The sequence below is a fragment of the Drosophila miranda genome, chromosome XL (assembly GCF_003369915.1).
Source record: "Drosophila miranda strain MSH22 chromosome XL, D.miranda_PacBio2.1, whole genome shotgun sequence".
NCBI classification, from domain to species: Eukaryota; Metazoa; Arthropoda; class Insecta; order Diptera; family Drosophilidae; genus Drosophila; species Drosophila miranda.
The window spans coordinates 9,945,134-9,964,842 of NC_046673.1; the positions used below are offsets into that span (position 1 = coordinate 9,945,134).

General features: G+C 53.4%; 6 protein-coding genes across 12 annotated transcripts in view; 5 read left to right on the forward strand and 1 right to left on the reverse strand.

The window, feature by feature from the left end:
• LOC108155864 (flotillin-2) overlaps nucleotides 1-19,709 on the reverse strand; it is a 107,091-nt gene that overhangs the window by 16,785 nt on the left and 70,597 nt on the right. The window lies entirely within an intron of this gene.
• On the forward strand, nucleotides 1,013-3,308 carry LOC108155790 (glucose dehydrogenase [FAD, quinone]). Its single transcript, XM_017286865.2, is given in 2 exon segments — nucleotides 1,013-2,342; nucleotides 2,345-3,308. Coding segments are annotated over 2 exon segments (1,959 nt in total). The 5' UTR covers nucleotides 1,013-1,054; the 3' UTR covers nucleotides 3,016-3,308.
• LOC108155806 (glucose dehydrogenase [FAD, quinone]) lies at nucleotides 4,153-6,127 on the forward strand. The gene has a single exon (XM_033392928.1). It carries the CDS (start codon nucleotides 4,178-4,180, stop codon nucleotides 6,074-6,076), a length of 1,899 nt encoding a protein of 632 aa, XP_033248819.1. The 5' UTR covers nucleotides 4,153-4,177; the 3' UTR covers nucleotides 6,077-6,127.
• LOC108155915 lies at nucleotides 6,578-7,256 on the forward strand. Of its 3 annotated transcripts, none has more exons than XM_033392983.1 (3): nucleotides 6,578-6,807; nucleotides 6,857-7,015; nucleotides 7,099-7,256. In XM_033392983.1, exons 1-2 carry the CDS (start codon nucleotides 6,648-6,650, stop codon nucleotides 6,970-6,972), a joined length of 276 nt encoding a protein of 91 aa, XP_033248874.1. In that variant the 5' UTR covers nucleotides 6,578-6,647; the 3' UTR covers nucleotides 6,973-7,015; nucleotides 7,099-7,256. The 3 variants fall into 3 exon arrangements, with proteins under 3 accessions (XP_033248874.1, XP_033248870.1, XP_017142555.1); XM_033392979.1 differs by having other exon boundaries at nucleotides 7,093-7,255; XM_017287066.2 differs by having other exon boundaries at nucleotides 6,579-6,807; nucleotides 6,857-7,136.
• Nucleotides 7,555-9,720, forward strand: LOC108155796 (glucose dehydrogenase [FAD, quinone]). Its single transcript, XM_017286879.2, has 2 exons — nucleotides 7,555-7,916; nucleotides 7,972-9,720. The coding sequence occupies exons 1-2, from the start codon at nucleotides 7,590-7,592 to the stop codon at nucleotides 9,568-9,570; spliced, it is 1,926 nt and encodes a 641-aa protein (XP_017142368.1). The 5' UTR covers nucleotides 7,555-7,589; the 3' UTR covers nucleotides 9,571-9,720.
• Nucleotides 13,024-15,633, forward strand: LOC108155857 (glucose dehydrogenase [FAD, quinone]). Its single transcript, XM_017286974.2, has 2 exons — nucleotides 13,024-14,140; nucleotides 14,650-15,633. The coding sequence occupies exons 1-2, from the start codon at nucleotides 13,168-13,170 to the stop codon at nucleotides 15,540-15,542; spliced, it is 1,866 nt and encodes a 621-aa protein (XP_017142463.1). The 5' UTR covers nucleotides 13,024-13,167; the 3' UTR covers nucleotides 15,543-15,633.

Sequence of the window (19,709 nt, forward strand, 5' to 3'; positions counted from 1 at the left end):
TTTTAAGATACAAGAATTATATACTGGATGGCAGAAACAATGGTCGGAGGATCATTGGTGAATCTATAGACTTTCAAGCACTTTTAAGGCCTGAGCAGCGCATTTTTCAGTGCATATTTGTAAGCGAGTTTAGGGTATTCATGTAATTTATGGTGTAAGTCCAGGGAACGTAAAAAGCCCAGAGTCCCGCTGATGCTTGTGTTTTTCTGGTTCCGTAGTCAGAAGAGGACCTTTTGCTGGTACTCGTTTACCCATTTAAATGAAAGAACGATCGTTTCAAAATTTCAAACGATCTGTTCGATCTGTTGTCTTTTTTGAATTCCTTTCCGTGAGCTGTTATAGCCTTTTTACATTATCGATATCGGAATAGACGCAATGCTGCAGTATAGCCGTATACACTGGCAGACGCAGATCGAAGAGTAATCTTTGAATTTTGAGAAAAGCTGATTTAAATGATCATCTGATGATGAGGAGGGCAACAATCAAAGGAACGAAAAAGACTTGATGCTTGTATTTATTTATTCTTTTCAGTCATTTTTTGTAGAGTTCTTCATCACACCACAAACACCATCGATGTTCTCCTCCCGTATATCCAGCACAAAAATATCTTGTCTTAAGGATCATATGTGTTATAAACCTCCCTCAGACAGAGTTTTGACCCAAAAATAATCGAAAAGATCGCGATTTTTGGCCACCACTAGGCCTCTATCCCACAGTGGAGTTCATTCACAGCGCCACCTGTGGGACGGGACTGCGTCACAGCCACGCCGTAAATATACGCGGAATGTACATATCATATGTACAGCCGTATGTACAGCCGTAGAGTGTGGGTGTGTGTGTGTGTGTGGGAGCTACGCTATAAATATTTATGGCTGTTTATGGCGGGCAAACAGAAAGTAACGTGAAATATAAAATAATACCGATGTGTATAATATATATCTGCGGGATGTTGTTAACTTTTTATCGGTGGACAGCATTCCGTTCCGTTCCGTTCCGTTTTGTGGCCGGAGAGGCGACCTGGCACGCAGCGACAGCCAACGCGGTACAGTCCGTCATGTGCGATCAGCGTGTACACAAACCCCCAGCGAAGCTGGGAACCTCCGGGGCGATGGTGCTTCTGCCACTGCTGCTGCTGGCGGCGGCAGCTCCCTCCTCGTGGGGCCTTTTTACGGTGGAGAGCAATGGCCTGGGTGTAGCTTTGATGGAGTCTGTGGCCGGAGCCCTGAACGCCTCCAGCCTGGCCCTGGCCAACGACACGGCCTGGCCGCCGCAGCACCATCCGCCGGCGGAGCAGGAGGAGATCGAGTCGTACGACTACGTTGTGGTGGGAGCAGGCAGTGCCGGCTCCATTGTGGCCAGTCGTCTCAGTGAGTCGTCGCCCCATGTGCGTGTCCTGCTGCTGGAGGCGGGCCAGCTGCCGCCCCTCGAGTCGGAGATCTTCTCGCTGAGTCCCGCGATGCATCACGACGAGCGGTACATGTACCTGGACGAGGCCGAGCCCAGTCCCAGCTGCTGTCTGGCCATTGAGCCGCCGCATGGCTGCTCCTGGTGGCACGGCCGCATGATGGGCGGAACAGGGGCCCTGAACGGGAACATCTTTGTGCCCGGAAGCCAGGCCAACTTCAACGGATGGCGGCGACGGCTGAATCTGCGCGGCTGGGACTGGCCCCAGGTGCAGCTCGCCTACCGCCAGCTGCAGCGGCGCTTGCAGCTCAGCTACTTCCAGGTGGATCCAATCAATCTACGGCTCTCCAGCCTGATCTATGCGGCTGCCTCCGAGCTGGGCGTGCCGCGAATGCAGCAGCCTCTGGTGGCGGGCACGAGCCTAGGCTACACCCATCACGTGCCCGTGACCCTCAATGCGGGAAGGAGGGCCAGCAGTGGGCGCCTGTACCTGGCCAACCCGCAGGACAGTAGGAGACCAAATCTGAAAGTGATCAGAGGCGCCACAGTCCAGCGGGTGCTGCTGGACGAGGCCGAGGGTGGCAGCCGGGCCAAGGGCGTCGTCTACTCCCTGGATGGCCCAGACGGAGGCGAACGCACCGCCAAGGTCCAGCGGGAGGTAATCGTGAGCGGAGGAGCCCTCAACTCTGCCAAGCTCCTGCTGCTCTCCGGCATCGGACCAGCAGAACAGCTGCGTCCGTTGGGAATCACGCCCCTGAGGGAGCTGCCCGTGGGCGAGAATCTCCACGACCATGGGATGTTGCCGCTCTACCTCCGCTTCACCCGAAACTGTGCCGTCAACAGCACCCAGGAGGCCGGGCCCAGCGCCTACTCCGCCGCATCTGTGGCGGAGTATCTCCTGAACGGGCAGAGGGGACCTCTGGCCAACAGCTTCTCCATGACTCCAGTGCCCCCGGGTCGATCAAGGGCGAGCCCGACCTCCAGCTGGTGGCCCACACGCTGATGGCGCGCGGCGGCTCGGGCAGCTTTGGGTATCTGGGATTCCGGCCGGAGCTGGTCGAGGCCCAGCTGGAGGTGCTGCGGGCGTCGGATATGCTGCAGATCATGGGCTCCCTGCTCAAGCCGCTCTCCCGGAGCGTGGTCCGGCTGCGCAGTGCAGATCCCTGGCAGGCCCCGCTCATCGAGAGCCACTACGGCGAGGAGTCCGACGATCAGGCCACCCTGCTCCGCTACGTGCGCTACGTGCAGAGGATGGCGCGAACCAAGTCCTTCCGCCGATGCGGCCTCCAGCTCTGGCTGCCCCCGGTAGCCGAGTGCGACCAACTGGCCGGCGACTCGGACTCGGACGAGTACTGGCTGTGCTACATCCGACACTTCTACGTGGGCTCTTGGCACTCGGTCGGCTCCTGTCGCATGGCTGTGGCCGGGGATCCGCGGGGCGTCGTCGATGAGCGGCTGAGGGTGCACGGGGTGCGGGGCCTGCGCGTGGTGGACGCCAGCATCATGCCCGAGATCACGGCGGGCCACACGAATGCCCCCACCATGATGATCGGGGAGCAGGGCGCTCGCATGATCATCGAGGATCAGCAGGCCAACGAGGTGATCGCATAAGTGATCTTGCCATCCATCCATCCATCTCACAGCCATTGTAACAGATAAATAAACCTCTAAACCATCTAAAAAGCATCAATATCCCTAACATGAGACCCCGGAAAACAGCCCTGAAAAATGCATACCAATAGATTTGCCTCCAGAGTGGAATTCTGTTCACTTTTTCTATGCCACTTTTTTCCTAGTTTACAGTAATTTGTGCTGCTTTCCCGATGGAGCATATCTCGGTCATATGCCAGATCCTGCCATTTCGTATTAGGATCTTATCTTTTCAAAGAAAATACAAACACTATCGCTTACAAGAAAAGACCTTCTTTTGTTGAACGATATCAGAGAACGGCTTTGGGAGATTACAAAAGAAAAGACTCATAGCCGAAGGCCTCTGTTCGGGTCCAGCAGCCTGGGATTTAAGGGTGATTCGAGTGAGTGATCAAATGTGATCCAGCACGATCTGATTCCATTCAAAGCTGAGTTGATCGGAGTGCATATGAGTAATAGTTTTAGTGGAATTCTCTGATACTATGATACCATATATTATGTTTGATTCCTGCCTCAAGAATGAAGTTAAAGAGAGAGAGAAAAGTGCAGAGCCAAGTACATTTTTCAGCAATTGCAAATATAAATATTAAGCAGGTCTACATATGTACATATATACATACAGTTATACAGATATACCTACATATATGGAGATATGTGCTTATCGTTCTTTGGCTGCCTTTTTGCTTGGGCCTTTGTTTTGATCAGCCCGTGTGTTTGGAGTGCTGCCGGCGCCGTATCTTATCGGGGTAGCGAGCAATCTTCCAGATACTTCAAGATTTTGGTGGAGCAGCTACAGGCCGCAAACTATTCTCTCTAAGTTAGAGGTTTTATTCGACAGATCTTTCAGAGCCCCAACCTGACCTTCGCTTTTAACGCTCTGATTTCCTGCTGGACAGTGTCTGTGTCTTTCCAGCTGGGAGTGCAGAAGTCTTTCACTTTGGCCAATGGTCAATGCACTCGCTCAAGCCAAAGACAAAGTCAAAGCCAAAGCCACAGCCACAGCATGGGGGGATCAGCAGTTTCCGGCAAGTGCTGTGTCAGCGAGACACAGGCACAGAGCCAGAGTCAGAGCCAGAGGGCAGGCCATCAACTGTTCCGTTGGGGGATCAGTAAAACTTGAACCATGACGGCGATCAACACGTTCGTGACCATGTGGCGGTTCCTGCTGACCCTGGGGCCCTCGGCCATGGTAATTCTGTTGCTGAACAAGGGCATCCTGGAGCAGAGGCCGGACATTGTGGACGAGCCGCACCGCGTGCGCTCCATTCGCATCGAGGATCTGCGCGACTCGTACGACTTCATCGTGGTGGGCGGCGGCTCGGCGGGGTGTGTGCTGGCCGCCCGCCTCTCCGAGAATCCCCATTGGAGCGTGCTGCTTCTGGAGGCTGGCGGCGACGAGCCGCTGCTGATCGATCTGCCGCAGATGTATCCGGTGTTCCAGCGCAGCCCCTGGGACTGGAAGTACCAGACGGAGCCCTCGGACCGCTACTGCCTGGCCATGGAGGACGGGCGCTGCTTCTGGCCGCGCGGCAAGGTGCTGGGGGGCTGCAGCTCCATCAACGCCATGATGTACGTGCGCGGCAACCGGCGCGACTACGACCACTGGGCGGAGCTCGGCAATCCCGGCTGGGAGTACGCCAATGTCCTGCACTACTTCCGCAAGATGGAGGACATGCGGGTGCCCGGCTACGAGCACAGTCCCTACCACGGCCACGGCGGACCCATCTCCGTGGAGCGCTACCGCTTCCCCTCGCCCCTGCTGGAGATCTTCATGCGGTCCGCCCAGCAGCTGGGGCTGGCCCATCCCGACGGGGACTTCAACGGCCGCACCCAGACCGGCTTTGCCCCGCCCCACGGCACTCTGCGGGACGGGCTCCGGTGCAGCGCCAACAAGGGCTACATGCGGCGCAGCTGGCAGCGCCCCAACCTGGACATTGTGCTGAAGGCCTTCGTGGAGCGGCTGATCATCGAGCAGCAGTCCCGCCGGGCGGTCGGGGTCCTCTTCGAGTACGGCCTGGCGAAGCACACGGTGCGGGCCACTCGGGAGGTCATACTTTCCGCCGGCTCCCTGGCCAGTCCCCAGCTGCTGATGGTGAGCGGCGTGGGGCCCAGGGAGCAGCTCCAGCCGCTGGGCATCGAGGTGGTGCAGCACCTGCCAGGCGTGGGGGGCAACCTGCAGGACCACATCTCCACCTCGGGCGCCATCTACACCTTCGACAGCCACCAGGAGCGGCACCTCTCGTTCATTGTGCCGGAGATGCTCACCGAGGAGTCCGTGGCCGCCTTCCTGCGGGGCGCCGACAGCTTCTTCTACGCGATGCCCGTCAACGAGGTCATGGGCTTCGTGAGCACCCGCTACCAGGACGCCCGCCTCGACTGGCCCGACGTCCAGCTCTTCATGGGCAGCTACGGCTATGGGGCCGACGGCGGCATGGTGGGGCGCCGTGGAGCCGCCATCACGCTGGAGAACTATGCGGAGGCCTTCGAGCCGCTGCTCTACCAGGACTCGTTCGTCATTGCGCCCCTGCTGATGCGTCCCCGGTCGCGCGGCTTCCTCCAGCTGCGCTCCGCCGACGTCCGCGTCCATCCCCGTATCCACGCCAACTACTACGACGATCCCCACGACATGGCCGTCATGGTGGAGGGGCTCAAGATGGCCCACCGCCTCACCCAGACCCCCGTCATGGCGGCCCTGAACGCCACCATGAACATCTACGAGTGGCGCAACTGTCCCGAGGTGGAGTACCTCAGTGACGCCTTCTGGGAGTGCCTGGCCCGGTTCTACTCGCAGACCATCTACCATCCCGTCGGCACCTGCAAGATGGCCCCCGCCTCAGATCCCTCGGGCGTTGTGGATCCCCGCCTGCGGGTGCGCGGCCTCCGGGGCCTGCGTGTGATCGATGCCAGCATCATGCCCACCATCCCCACCGGCAACACCAATGCCCCCACTCTCATGCTGGCCGAACGGGGTGCGGACATCATCAAGGAGGACTGGCGGCACTACACCAATGGTGGGTGGTAGGTGCAGGTGCAGGGTCCAAGCCAAGTTTATCAATAAAAAACCTGATCCAAAACGATCTTTTCAGAATCCAGAACATCTCTCTAGAACTCTAGAACTCTACAACTCTAGAATTTGCTATGACTAAGGCGTTCTCCTAGAGACCGGAGAGTGACAGCTCTCTGGCCTGTGATCATCCATCCATAAATCATTGGGAGCTTTGGTTAGTGGCTGGCATTCTCCCCGATTGATCTTGAGGCAGCAGAGATTCGTGGGAATGGGTATCTGCTAATCGTACCAATTGTCACTGGAATTTAATTGACATTTCCCAGCATTTAGCGGCCCCAAGTGCTGCCTGCTGCCTGCTGCCGATGTAATTTATGAGCGGACACTGAACCAAATGGCAAACGGCTTACAGAGGCTTACGAGTTTTACCAGTTTTTCTCGGGGCCTCAGTGGGCCATGGCTTGGGTGGTTCAGTGGCAGAAAAGGTTTTGTGGCGAGACTGGGCTTTCGTGGTTGGCCGCTGGCAGATCGCCGGTCAGTTCACGTCCGCCACTGAGCAGACGAGGAGGTTCTACAGTTTCCGCTCAAGATGAGGAGCCACCAAAACCAAAGCATGGGCATACTGGTCATAGCCCTGATGTTGCCTCTATGCCTGGCCCGGCCGCAGGAGTTCTTCTTCCAGGCGGACACATCAGCGGCAACGGGCACCGAGGCGGAACAGAGACCTCTGCCGTTGAACGATCCCTCGGGTGAGTGCTGGCTTCAGCCCCAACAACAACTAACAGTCGATCCTTGCAGATCTCAGTGCTGGCCTCAATCTGTTGCCCGTTAGCAGTCTGATTGCGGCAGCGGCGAATGCCGTGCTCCCGGCCCCCGTGCAGTTCATACGGACAGCCATGAACAGTGGCCTCTGACCCCCCCGCTTCGGCTTTAATTTAGCTATAAATTTAATCACGTGTAGGTGTTGTTTTTAAGTGTTACTCGTACCCTTTTTGCTTTGTTTGTTTAATGAGTTTATAAACTTGTTTTGTCAGACACAGCCCCCTCTCGGTGGAGCGATAAAAGCGTGCAATCAAGAGCCTCAAATGTTGTTTGTTTTAAAGACTGCTCTCTGGTTTCTTGCTCCGAATACCCTTTACAGAAGATACATTCATTAAGGCCAGTCGTGTGCCCTCAAAGAGTCCTCTAAACCCCTTTCCTTTGAGGAAGAAAACCTACACTTTGAAGTTTTAAAAACGTATTTCTTTGCCTTTGGAAGGGTATCCGAGTCGTTGGCTTGTGGCAGCGAGTCTTTGCCTCTTACATTGTTGGGCCACGACACGTGCTCTCGCTCTCGCTGCCACTGTTATCAGATGTCTCAGATGTACAGTCCGGACTGCGTTCGGTGTGGCACTCGCTACTGGTAGCCCAATGAGGGGCCTGCTGTGTCAACGTCCTCGGCGAGGAGTACTCACTCCCTCTCAGAGGCTTATCGCGGATCGCGGTATATAAGCGGATCGCCAGCACCGACTGCCACTCAGATATACATCAGATGTCGCACGCAGCCAGTCCCAGTCCCAGTCCCAATCTCAATCTCAGCGAGGCCTTCGCCTCCGCGGGCCAGTGTGCGGCCCCAGCCATTGGCCTCTTTGGCGGAATGGTCAGCATGCTGCTGCAGGCCCTGCTCTCGGCCCAGTGCCAGGTGTCGCCCCCTAGCCAGTGGCCGCCCGACTACGAGGGCGATCTGGGCGAGCCCTACGACTTCGTGGTGATTGGTGGCGGCTCTGCCGGCTCCGTGGTGGCCAGTCGCCTCAGCGAGAATCCCGACTGGCGGGTCCTGGTCCTGGAGGCCGGCGGCGATCCGCCAGTGGAGTCTGAGGTGAGTCGAACACTCAATCCAATCGATCAAGCGGTTAATCTCCGTTCCTCGACAGCCACCGGCCCTGTTCTTTGGCCTGCAGCACACGGAATTCATTTGGAACTACTTCGCGGAGCCCAGCCCGCTGGCCAGTCGCGGCCTGAAGGATGGACGAGCCTACTGGCCGCGTGGCCGGATGCTGGGCGGATCGGGCTCGGCCAATGCGATGCTCTACGTGCGGGGCAATCGGCGCGACTACGACGGATGGGCGGCCCTGGGGAACGAGGGCTGGAGCTACGACGAGGTGCTGCCCTACTTTGAGCGCTCGGTGAGGCCGCAGGGAAATGAAAGCCATCCGAAGGGCTACGTGACGCTGAGCCCGTTCGAGCGGCAGGACGACGACATCCACCAGATGATCCTGGCGGGCGGCCTGGAGCTGGGCGTCCCCAATGTGGCCGCGTTCGCGGAGGGCTCGGAGACGGGCTACGGCCATGTGCCCGGCACGGTGCGGCAGGGGCAGCGCATGAGCACGGCCAAGGGCTACCTGGGAGCGGTGGCCGGGACGCGGCCCAATCTGCAGGTCGTGAAGCACGCTCTGGTCCAGCAGCTGCACTTCCAGGGCGATCTGCTGCAGGGCGTGACCTTCGAGCGGCAGGGCCGCCTGCACCGCGTCGAGGTGGCCAAGGAGGCGGTGCTCTCGGCGGGCAGCATTGACTCCCCCGCCCTGCTGCTGCGCTCCGGCATCGGTCCCCGCCAGCAGCTCCAGGAGCTGGGCATTCCCCTGCAGTGGCACCTGCCAGGCGTGGGCAAAAACCTGCAGGACCATCTGGTCGTGCCGCTGTTCCTGCGCCTCAACGAGGGCCAGACCGAGGCGGCCACTGAGCAGGAGATCCTGGACAGCGTCTACGACTACCTGGTCCATCGCCGGGGGCCCCTGGCCACCCACAGCACGGCCTCGCTGGTCGGCTTCGTCAACACGAACGGCAGCAGCATATACCCCGATGTGGAGTACCATCACCTGTTCTTCCGGCGCGGCCGCCACGACATGCTGGAGATCTTGCTGCGGGGCCTGTCCTACCAGGAGCAGTACCAGCAGCACCTCCAGGGCCTGCTGAGTGGCTCCGACCTGCTCTGCGTGTTCGTGCTGCTCTCCCACCCGAAGGCCAAGGGCGAGCTGCGCCTGCGAAGCCCCGACCCCGCCGTGCCGCCGCTCCTCGTCAGCAACTACCTGTCGGAGCGCGAGGATGTGGCCACCGTCCTGCGGGGCATCCGCCACATGGAGTCCCTCGAGCGCACCGCGTCCTTCAGGGCGCATCGGGCCGAGGTGGCCCACATCCCCATCGAGGAGTGCGACTCCCGGCACGAGTACCGCAGCGACGGCTACTGGGGCTGCTATGCCAGCCACTTCACCGTCACCTGCTACCACCAGACGGGCACCGTCAAGATGGGCCCCCCCGCCGACGCCCAGTCCTGCGTCAGTCCCCGGCTGCAGCTCCACGGAGCGCGCAACCTACGCGTGGCCGATGCCAGCGTTATGCCCAACGTGGTCAGCGCCAACACGAATGCCGCCACGGTGATGATTGGCGAACGGGCCGCGGACTTTATCCGCGAGGATTGGCACCAGGCAGGGGTGCAGCCACAACAGCAGCCACACATGCACGCGGATGGTTTGTAGTCGAGTCATGCCCCACTCCGATGAGGGGGCTGACGGAAGAGGCGCCTCCGTCCAGCGGACGTTTGCCATCTGGGGGGGATAGTTTAAGTTATTTAAATGCCGTACGAGTGCGAATAAAGGTCAGAGCTCCCTTCTGCCATCCCAATTAAAGATTTCGATGGATTATCGATAGACGGAGGGCAATCGCAATCGCAGTCGTTTCTTTGGGGCTCACTGATTGACTGACTGATGCGGATTGAATCAGCTGAGAGGCCCAAGGGAGCCGAGTCGAGACGAGCCGAGCAGAGCATCCGAAAGCGAGGACACACCCTCCCAAAGGACATAAAAATAGGCAAGCGGAAGCGGGATGGAGCTGGAGATGGAGATGGAGCTGGAGCTCTGGTACGTCAGTCAATAATAATACGGCTCTTATAATACGAGGCAAGGCGTGCGTCACGCCACATGTGTCAGTTGCAAGTTCTGCCTTGAGCCGAAATCACTTCGAAAATGAGTGGCGCGCAAGGCGGTTGTGCGCCTGAGGCGCTGACACAGACACGGACCCAGGCTCCCGTCAGGGGCGAGCACATGTTCAAGCGTCCGCCACCCTATCCGCAGCCACAGCAGCCCCAGATACCCGAACACCTCGAGTACCAGTACACTGTGCGGGAGTACGGACTGCCGCTATGGCCCCTGCAGCGGACGCCGCACGCGAGCCATCCACCGCCGCCCCCCCTCCCGCCGCAGATCCCCAAGGACGAGGAACTCGGCGCGGACCTCGGTCGGCAGGAGGCGCGGAGACTCCAAAGGGGCCAGCTGCTGCAGAAAATCAAAATCAAACAAATCCGAGTGCTGCAGCGTCGCATCCAGAAGAACACCATGGAAATCGAGTCCCTGCAGAACCAAATGAAGCGCCTGGAGCTGCTGATGGCCAGACCGCCCCAGATGCAGCCCCAACTGCAGCCGCGGTCGCGGCCCCATCCCCAGCTCCGGAAGCAGCAGGCCTTCGACTTCTACCGGCCCTACATATAACGCCATTATATACCATTAATTAGCTAGAACTATACGAATATTCTCAATAAAACATATCTGGGACCTACTTCAAAAACAAGAAACACACACAACATTTTTGTTTATTTTATGGGCATTTTTCTTCGGAGAGTAATGGCCCCGCCCACCCTGCGTTTTCTTTTGAAAATTCTTTGTAACTGAATTTGTGTCCTGGAATGTTTTATCAGGTACAGTACACGACATAATTGTATTTTTTCTTCTCTGTGATCATTTATAAAAAAAAAAACTGATTTATCTCATAAAAAACAAATACAAAAAATAAAAATCAATTAAAAAAATTTATAAAATTACTTCGGAAAGTAATAGATGACACTCCTATATTTTAATCAATTGTGCGGCTTTTAAATACAAATATATGAGTAGTAATATTAAATATAATTCACTTTGAAATAAATATAAATGTTTTTAAATGTGTCAAAAAAAGTCTTTTTTATACCCAAAAAATATATTTATAAAAATAAATATAAAAGCACTTTATTAAATTTAATGTATCAAATTTGTAGGAAAAATTTTTAAAATATGAAATTTATTTAATTTAAATATGAAATATAGTTCATTTAAATATGAAATATATTTAATTTATATATGAAATATATTTAATTTAAATATGATATATATTTTATTTAAATATGATATATATTTAATTTAAATATTAAATATATTTAACTAAAATATTAAATTTAGTTCATTTAAATATGAAATATTTTTCATTTATATATGATTATCAATTTAATTTATATATTATATATGTATTTAATTTAAGAATGAAATGTAGTTCATTTAAATATGAAAAATATTTCATTTATATATGAAATGTATTTAATTTATATATGAATATGAATTTAAATATGAAATAAATTTCACAATTTCCCTTTAAACATTTACTTTTGCCAGAGGAAAGGAGCCGTCAGACGGTTACTTGTAGATCTCGTCCTTTTCCATATATAATTTTGCTATTTTCTTTTTTTTTTAAGGATCAAGGACTAAGGATTATTTGATTCCGTTGGCGAATAATGAATACAAAATATTTCCACCCTCGGTGCAAAATTTTAACAATTCGGGGCTCTATAACTTTTATTCTCTGGGTGTTTTTCTCTCACTCTCCTGCGAGAGAGATGTTCTAAAAACAATTATCAAATACTAGTCTTCATACTTCCGCTTTATTTTTACTGATTTTAAAAATCTATGACCGATTCGAAGGGTATCTCAGCTTGGATTTAAAAATGTATACCATGAGATTTGATACGGAAGTAGAAATTGCAAAAAGAAATGGTTTTCGCCTACATTTGGGCATTATTATGAAAATATTTTGCTTCAATCGATTCCGTATTTCAATTAAATATATTTCCCACAAATTGAGTATATATGAATATTTATTTTGGAGCGTGTTATATTTAGATAAAATGTGCACTTTTTAACTGCAGTTTCTGCCACCGTCTTCTACGTGATGACGTGCTCTGAATCGAATGAATCCAATGAATCGAATGTCATTGCGATCTGTGCGACTGTGCCCCTCGTTTGGATTGCCAATTGCCTTATGGCTTTTGTAATTTCCAACGTGTACTCGTAATAGAGGGTGTTAGAATAATAGTCAGTGCATTCGTTTCCGCTTTTTTTGTGCTCCACAAATCACAAACTTTATTACTGAGAGCGGCTTTTGGATTGTGGATGCTGTCAGAGCCCCTATCAGAGCCAAGAGGATCGATAGATGCAATCCTTATGATTAAAGGTTTCCTATTCTGACATCTGACAAATGATCGGTGATCTATGGAACCTCTTCGAAGATCCCTTGACATCCGAGACACCACTGCTCCCGGGGTGGTCTGTAGGACACCCAAGGGTCAGCGGGTCACCTACAAAACACTCTTGACTCCCGACTTTCGCAGATACGAGCAGCAGATTAAGATAAATCGAAATCCACTCGCCATAAACTCGTACATAGGCTCAATCCCCTCAAACAGGCCTAATCAGGAACCGAGTAGATTGCAGCCATCGATAGTCGCGGAACATATAGCATGGCCTCCGTGAAGAGAAAGATAAAGATACAGATACAGCCAAAGATAAAGATAAAGATAAAGATAGCCGAAAGCAAGCCGTGGCACACCGCAGAGGCACTTATCAGAGGAGCATATAGCTTCTAATTCCGTTCTGGGTCGCTCGGGTTTATCACAGCCGATTAGCTAATCTTCCGCGAGTCTCTGCTTGGGCTCTGCCTCTGCCACGACTTTGATAAGGGGGAGTGCCGCCGGTGCGCTGGGGGAAGGTGCGTCTAATTTATGTGGAACAACAAATGCAAATGTGATTTACGGCCAGGCGAGAGGGGCCGTAGCCGGGGCCGAAGCAGAGGCAGCGACGCAGCCGGCATACAAAACCCAAACGAATCGCGTCCGTACAAATTCCGGCCGTTCTACGGCCAGGCCAAACAGTCGCGCACGGGCAACGCCAGAAAGCGAACGCCACCGCCACACGGTAACGCCGGTTGATACTCAGTACCGACGAATTCAGGGATACTCAATACTCAAACGAGAGCTCCTCCTCCTCCCCAGAGACATGGAGTACCTCAGCGCGCAGTGCGCCGCCCGCTCGGCGGGTCCGGCCAATACCCTGATGTCGCTGCTGGTGCACACGCTGATCTCCAAATACTGCGATCTCAGCGCCCAGCAGCAGTGGCCCCTGGATCAGGGCGACTGGCTGGAGCAGGAGGGCGGCTTCGAGGGGGACTACGACTTCATTGTGGTGGGATCGGGCAGCTCCGGTTCTGTGGTGGCCGGCCGCCTGGCGGAGCAGGCCAATTGGCGCGTCCTTCTGCTGGAGGCGGGCGGGGATCCGCCCATCGAGACGGAGTTCGTGGCGTGGCACATGGCCACACAGTTCTCCGACTGGGACTGGCAGTACCACACAGAGCCGAACGGACGGGCCTGCATGGCCATGGAGGGCGAGAGCTGCCACTGGCCCAGGGGCAAGATGCTGGGCGGCACGAACGGCATGAATGCGATGATCTACGCCCGCGGCACGCGCTTCGACTTCGACGACTGGGAGGCACGCGGCAATCCCGGATGGGGCTACGACCAGGTGCTGGAGCACTTCCGCAAGGCCGAGGACCTGCGCTCCACCAAGCCGGGCTACAAGCCCGGTGATCACGGCGTCGGCGGACCCATGGGCCTCAACAACTACGTCTCCGACAACGAGTTCCGCACCACCATCCGGGCCGGCATGCAGGAGATGGGCTACGGCAGCGCCCCCGACTTCACCGAGGGCTCCTACGTCGGCCAGATGGACATCCTGGGCACCCAGGACGGCGGACGACGCATCACCACCGCTCGCTCCCACCTGCGCAAGGACACGCCCAACCTGCACATCCTGCGCCACGCCCACGTCAAGCGGCTCAACCTGAACAAGGAGAACCGCGCCGAGAGCGTCACCTTCGAGCATCGCGAAAAGAAGGAGTACACGGCCCGTGCCCGCAAGGAGATCATCCTGTGCGCCGGCGCCATCGGCTCCCCCCAGATCCTGCTCCTCTCAGGTAAGCTGCAATGTCATCGAGCTCCAGATCCAGGGCCACGCTTCTCAGGCTCCGTTCGGCAGCCAACGATACGATTAGATAGGGGAAGCATAGTTTATGGCATCTGATATACGTATCAGCGCCAAACAACGCTCCAAAAAAGTCACATTGGCAAGGTCAATTGATGATTGGTCGGTCAGCCAGTACAGAACTATATATTCCGTGCAGATAAGCCCAGTAAAGTCGCCGTGGAAAGATTGAGGAGTGGAAAGTTCGGCACTTAAAGCGATCCGATGAAAACCAGAAGCCAACCTCATGGCCAAAGAAATCTTTGCCACAGTTCATGACGATTTGAAGGGGTATCTTGCAAGTATTTCCAAAAGAATCCAAGGATAGGAGGGGTCCCTTTAAGCACCTAAGAGACTACCTGAACAATCCCAAAGTTTTCCATTAAGAAAAGCCGTTAGGGAGAACTTTTAAAGAGTTCTTTGAGTATTCCGATATCATTAATCACAATCCCATATCGCCAGGCATTGGACCCGCTGATCATCTGAAGGACGTGGGTATCCCGGTCAAACTGGACCTGCCCGTGGGCCACAACCTGAAGGACCATGCCAGCCTGCCGGTTATCTTCCAGATCGACAAGTCAACGGCCCGCAAGCCCACGGAGGAGGAGCTGGTGGACTCCATGTACAACCTGCTGATGGGGCGCTACAGCAAGCTGCTGCACCACGAGGCCACCGCCCTGACGGGCTTCATCAATACGACCTCGTTGGAGGGTCCCAATCCGGACATCCAGACGACCAACTTCTTCAGCCTGATGCAGAGTCCGGAGCTGAAGGGCTACGTGGCAGCCACCGGCTTCAACAGCCGCGTGGCCAGGAGCATACTGTCCGCCAACCAGAACTCCAACACGTACATCACGTACCTGCTGCACCTGAAACCCTTCTCCGCGGGCCGCCTGCAGCTGCAGTCGAGGAACTTCTTGGATGCGCCGCTCATCGATCCCGGCTACATGACCGACGAACGGGACGTGGACACCTACATCCGGGCACTGAACATCTACAAGCGGCTGCCCGAGACGAAGGCCTTCAGCGAGCGCGAGGCGTCGCTGCACAAGATCGATCTGGCGGCCTGCAACAATATCCCCTACCAGTCGGACGACTACTGGCGCTGCTACATCCGTCACATGACCACCACCGTCTACCATCCGGTGGGCACCACCAAGATGGGTCCCGCCGGCGATCCCACGGCCGTCGTGGACGCTCGTCTCAGGGTCCATGGCGCCAAGGGCTTGCGCGTGATCGATGCCAGCATCATGCCCGACATTGTGGGGGCCAACACGAACGCGGCCTGCATCATGATCGGCGAGAAGGGTGCCGACATGATCAAGGAGGATTATCTGAAGCATACCGAGCTATAAGCAACAAGCTCAACGATATTCTTAGCATAGATGTACCTACGGTTTTTTTTTCTGTTTTTTATTAATAAATATATGGTTAACATCTGAACGATTGCAAAAGTGCACTTTGTATGCCAGTGAAAATCATAGAAAATGGATTAACATTCGACTTTACAGGGCAACTACTTTTTAAATTCCGATCAGATCCCGCCAACATTCCGCCATTTCTACACGTATTTGACACGCATACTACTTTGATTTTACAGAGCATTTTACATGATCCACATGATCAGTTCAGTGCTGCTTAAACCCGAAACAAAATAGGTTTATACATTGGCTAAGTTGGATGGGTCACAGATGGTTCGTTACTTGACTACCGAAACGGTTTGTTTCTTGGCTAATGTAACACGTATACGCAGTGTTATACTTGTGCCTGATTTACAGATTTACAGGAACTAAAACAAATAAATTGATGGCTGATCTTCAAAGAGCATCTAAAACTGTAATAAACTATTTGCCGAGGCCTCCCATCTGTTATTTGTTACTCGAGATGATTGTTAGCGCCGAAAACACTAACTGGAAGGCCTCTCTGAATACAATCTACCCTTTTATATGCCTCTTACTCCCACAACAGCTGTCCTTCCCGATGTGGTGCTTTCACCGGAGGCTGCGTGATCTGGACTACGACCCAGAGCGGAATTTATTGGCAAATCATCATCAGGCACCATCAGCTTTGCCTGGCGATTGTGGTTGCCGGCCGCTGCCCCTCAGCTCGTTCCATTTTGATTGACAGCTTTCACTTTTCGCTCGGTTTTCGCTGCTGTGTGTTTGTGCGTATAGTATTTTCGGCAAATGGCTGATTACCGATTGCCACTCATTGCCCACTGGCCATGCCCCCCCAACGGACGGAGTGCCAGGCGCCACGGAGCGTGCCGCGCCGCAGCGTTTTTCGGTGTATCGGTGTTCATCTAATGGCTTTTGCCGTGCATACCAAACTAATCATAATTAATTGTTGGCCAAGTGGCTGACGGCTGGGACCCCCACTGGGGGCTAGTGGGTGGTGATGCGGCGCAAAGTGGAGCGCACAGGGGACACAATTATGTAATGAAAGTGTGAATAGCTTTGCTGATTGATAAAAGCAATAACTGGATTCCAGTGGAACACCTTTTGCAAGTAAATTAAAAAGACTAGCGACGCTTTCTGACAGAATATTCCTCTGGAACTGCATTACTTGATGTATTAATCAGCAGTTCCTTTATCGCCTTCGGGGATCATACGGGAACACACTCCTCCCTCCACATTGAAACGATGAAATTCAATTGGGAAATCATAATTTAATTGATAAATGCGCTCAGTGTGAAAGGTCGACACTCCCCGGCTTGTTACAGTTATCTCCCGCCCTCCCATTGCGGAACAATTAGCAGGCGGCAGGGCACGTAATAAGCGACTCTCGCCTGCCCACACTGCAAGACACCAGGTAGCAAATGGAATCCAATTAAACGAAATCACTCAAGATGTGTGACCAAGATAGAGGGGGGGGGGGGGGCAGCCCTGGGAATGACGCCAGCAAAAAACAGTACCCACCATTTAGGCATGTGATTAGATGAATGATGCTCTTCGGCTGCTTCGTTTGCCGTTGAAGTAGCCCGCTGCTGTCTGCAGCCCACATCCATCCAATATGCGGCGTATGGTGTGCGGTGTGCGGCACACGTAGGGCAGCAAAGTCGGCCACACTCGACTGCCGACGGAGATGTACGCGCCGAGATAGAAACTGGAGATGGGCGCGTGACAAGCCTATCGCTACTCACGATATATGGAGTATTTGGAGAATTCAAAAGGAGTATATTTGTTTTCTCGTTAGATCGGAAGACATTCTTGCTAGAGAGAGCCTCTTGAGGGGCCATCTTGCGCCATGGATCCCCTCACGAGCCCATCGCTGGGAGAGTAACATGCCACTTGCTGATATTACTACATAAATGGCTTCGTTTAATGAAGTTCATTTTGTTTCAGTGAGTCAAGTACACACACACACCAGCACTAGGCCCCAGCAGGCAAACACCGAACGGGTCCACCGATGGTCGATGGAGCCAAGTGTTATGTCACCCCCTCGCATTCAGCTTTCTTCCACAGGGACGTAAGTAGATCTCTTGGACGCCTCTTCACTTTGTTTTTGCCCAAATTATGAGCAGCTTAGTGCCTTCTACTATTTTCACTTTTAATTGCCCGCGAGCTAAAATTTGTTTTGTTGATTGGGCAACCTAAGACCCCCCATTCCATCATGGGACTCTGTAAGTGGCGGAAACTGTCGGCCATAAGGCCCAAGTGCGCGATGCGCTAAGTAAATTGCAATTGTGGCGGAAATCGTTGATTATATTGGGCTAAAGGGCCTTGGGGTTATGGGGTTACAGGCCTGGGAATCCAGAGATGGAAAACAGGAGATTTATGGTCCCCATAGGCATGGGCCTTGGACCACTCGTCAGGAGTTGCATTGGTTATTTATTAACGACTCCTTGGCTGCCATAAACCAAAGGCATTCCCAAGATCCATCAAAGCCCTTGACCGTACTAGGCCCTGGGGTTGGGCCTCGCCTAGGGCCAAGAGTATCGTCATCAAGGCAAGACGAAACACAAACAAACGATAGAGACTGAGAGACACAACTCATTGTAGAGTTTGACAAGTTTATTTTTTTGGCCTTTTTTTATTGTCAAGTTTGGGGGGAAGGGCGGGAGGCGAGCGAGTTTCCTCAAATATTTTCGCACGGGAAAACTCCGAGTTGGCCTGACCTTGCCCCATTAGCGATAAGAAAACCAAACAGAAAACAGAAGAAACAAACTTGCGATATATCAAACGATCGTCACATCATTGCTCCGATAATTTGCGGGCATTATATTTTGTACGACTTTCGTCAGAGAGGGCGAGGGATAGAGAGGGAGAGAGGGAGTGGTGGGTGGAAGTAGAGCAACAAACTTGTACGTTTTCGAGCTCTGATTGGGACAGCTGCGATTTCGATGATTGTGACAAAGCAAAGCCTCAAAAACTGTGCCGCATGGCACGGCACAAGCTTGCGATTAGAATTGCTGTGAAATTGATTTTGTGGCTCCGAAACGGTTTAACATCTCCGATTGGTTCGACACCTGCACAGCCATAGATCACTGGCCAGATCATGGGAGCAGCGTTGACGCATCGACACGCTCCAGATCTATATCTATAGAATCTATAGAAGGTGTACGAATCCCTGGGTAGAATAAAATGATTTGTACAGTGATTTCTCGCTCTATTACTTGAAAGCTAGTGAGCCGGGGGTAGGCGGGATGCACAGAAGGCAAAGAAAGGTGCACATATGTAACCCATCCTACATGGAACTCGTAGTATTTTCAGTAACAATCAACCATAAAAGTCGGTTTCCGTTTAAGACGGGAAACGGAACCCATTATATGGTTGCCTATCTTTAGCCATTTCCCGATAAGCAAAGACCAAAAATACTTGTTTTATTTTTAATAGATATCCCCATTTTGGATTGCTCGTGATTTGACAATTGCTTGGCCCACAATCTGTTCAGCAACAACAACAAAAACCGGTTAAACCATCCATACAAATAATGTCTGAAATTTCACTTGAATCGCCGCCGATTTGATTGAACTCTTGTTCAATGCCAAGCCAAAATCAATGGATGATATCGGTTCTGCCTGCTGCTCTCTCTCTCTTTGCTCCTCTGCTCGTGTCAGGTGGCTTACGTGAGCAGATTCAACTACACAGCGGGGCGGCCTGACTGCCTGAGTGACTGCCTTACTGGAGAGCGCACATAACTGTCAAGCGAGCATGAAGGTCGCCTGTGAAGTAAGCCACAAGCCACAAGCCGCAAGCCGCAAGAAGCGGGGCACGTGAAAACCACTGGCAAATGCCAGGGCGAGGCAGGAGCTGCTGGCTGGTGGTCCACCACGTAACCGTTTCGCAACCACACAGCCACCGCAATCACATTGGCAAACCGCCAAGGAACCGGGCAAAAAGAGAGCGAGAGCGCCAAACGGTTAACGTTTTGCAACGGACCATTCCATCGGCTGTCAGCAGCAGCGTTAGCCAAGCAGGATGCGCGTGAGGCACGACCCAGCAGGAGAGAACAGGAGGACAGGAGCACATGTCATCACCATGCGCATATGGAGAACAGGCTCCGATATGTCATATGACGCG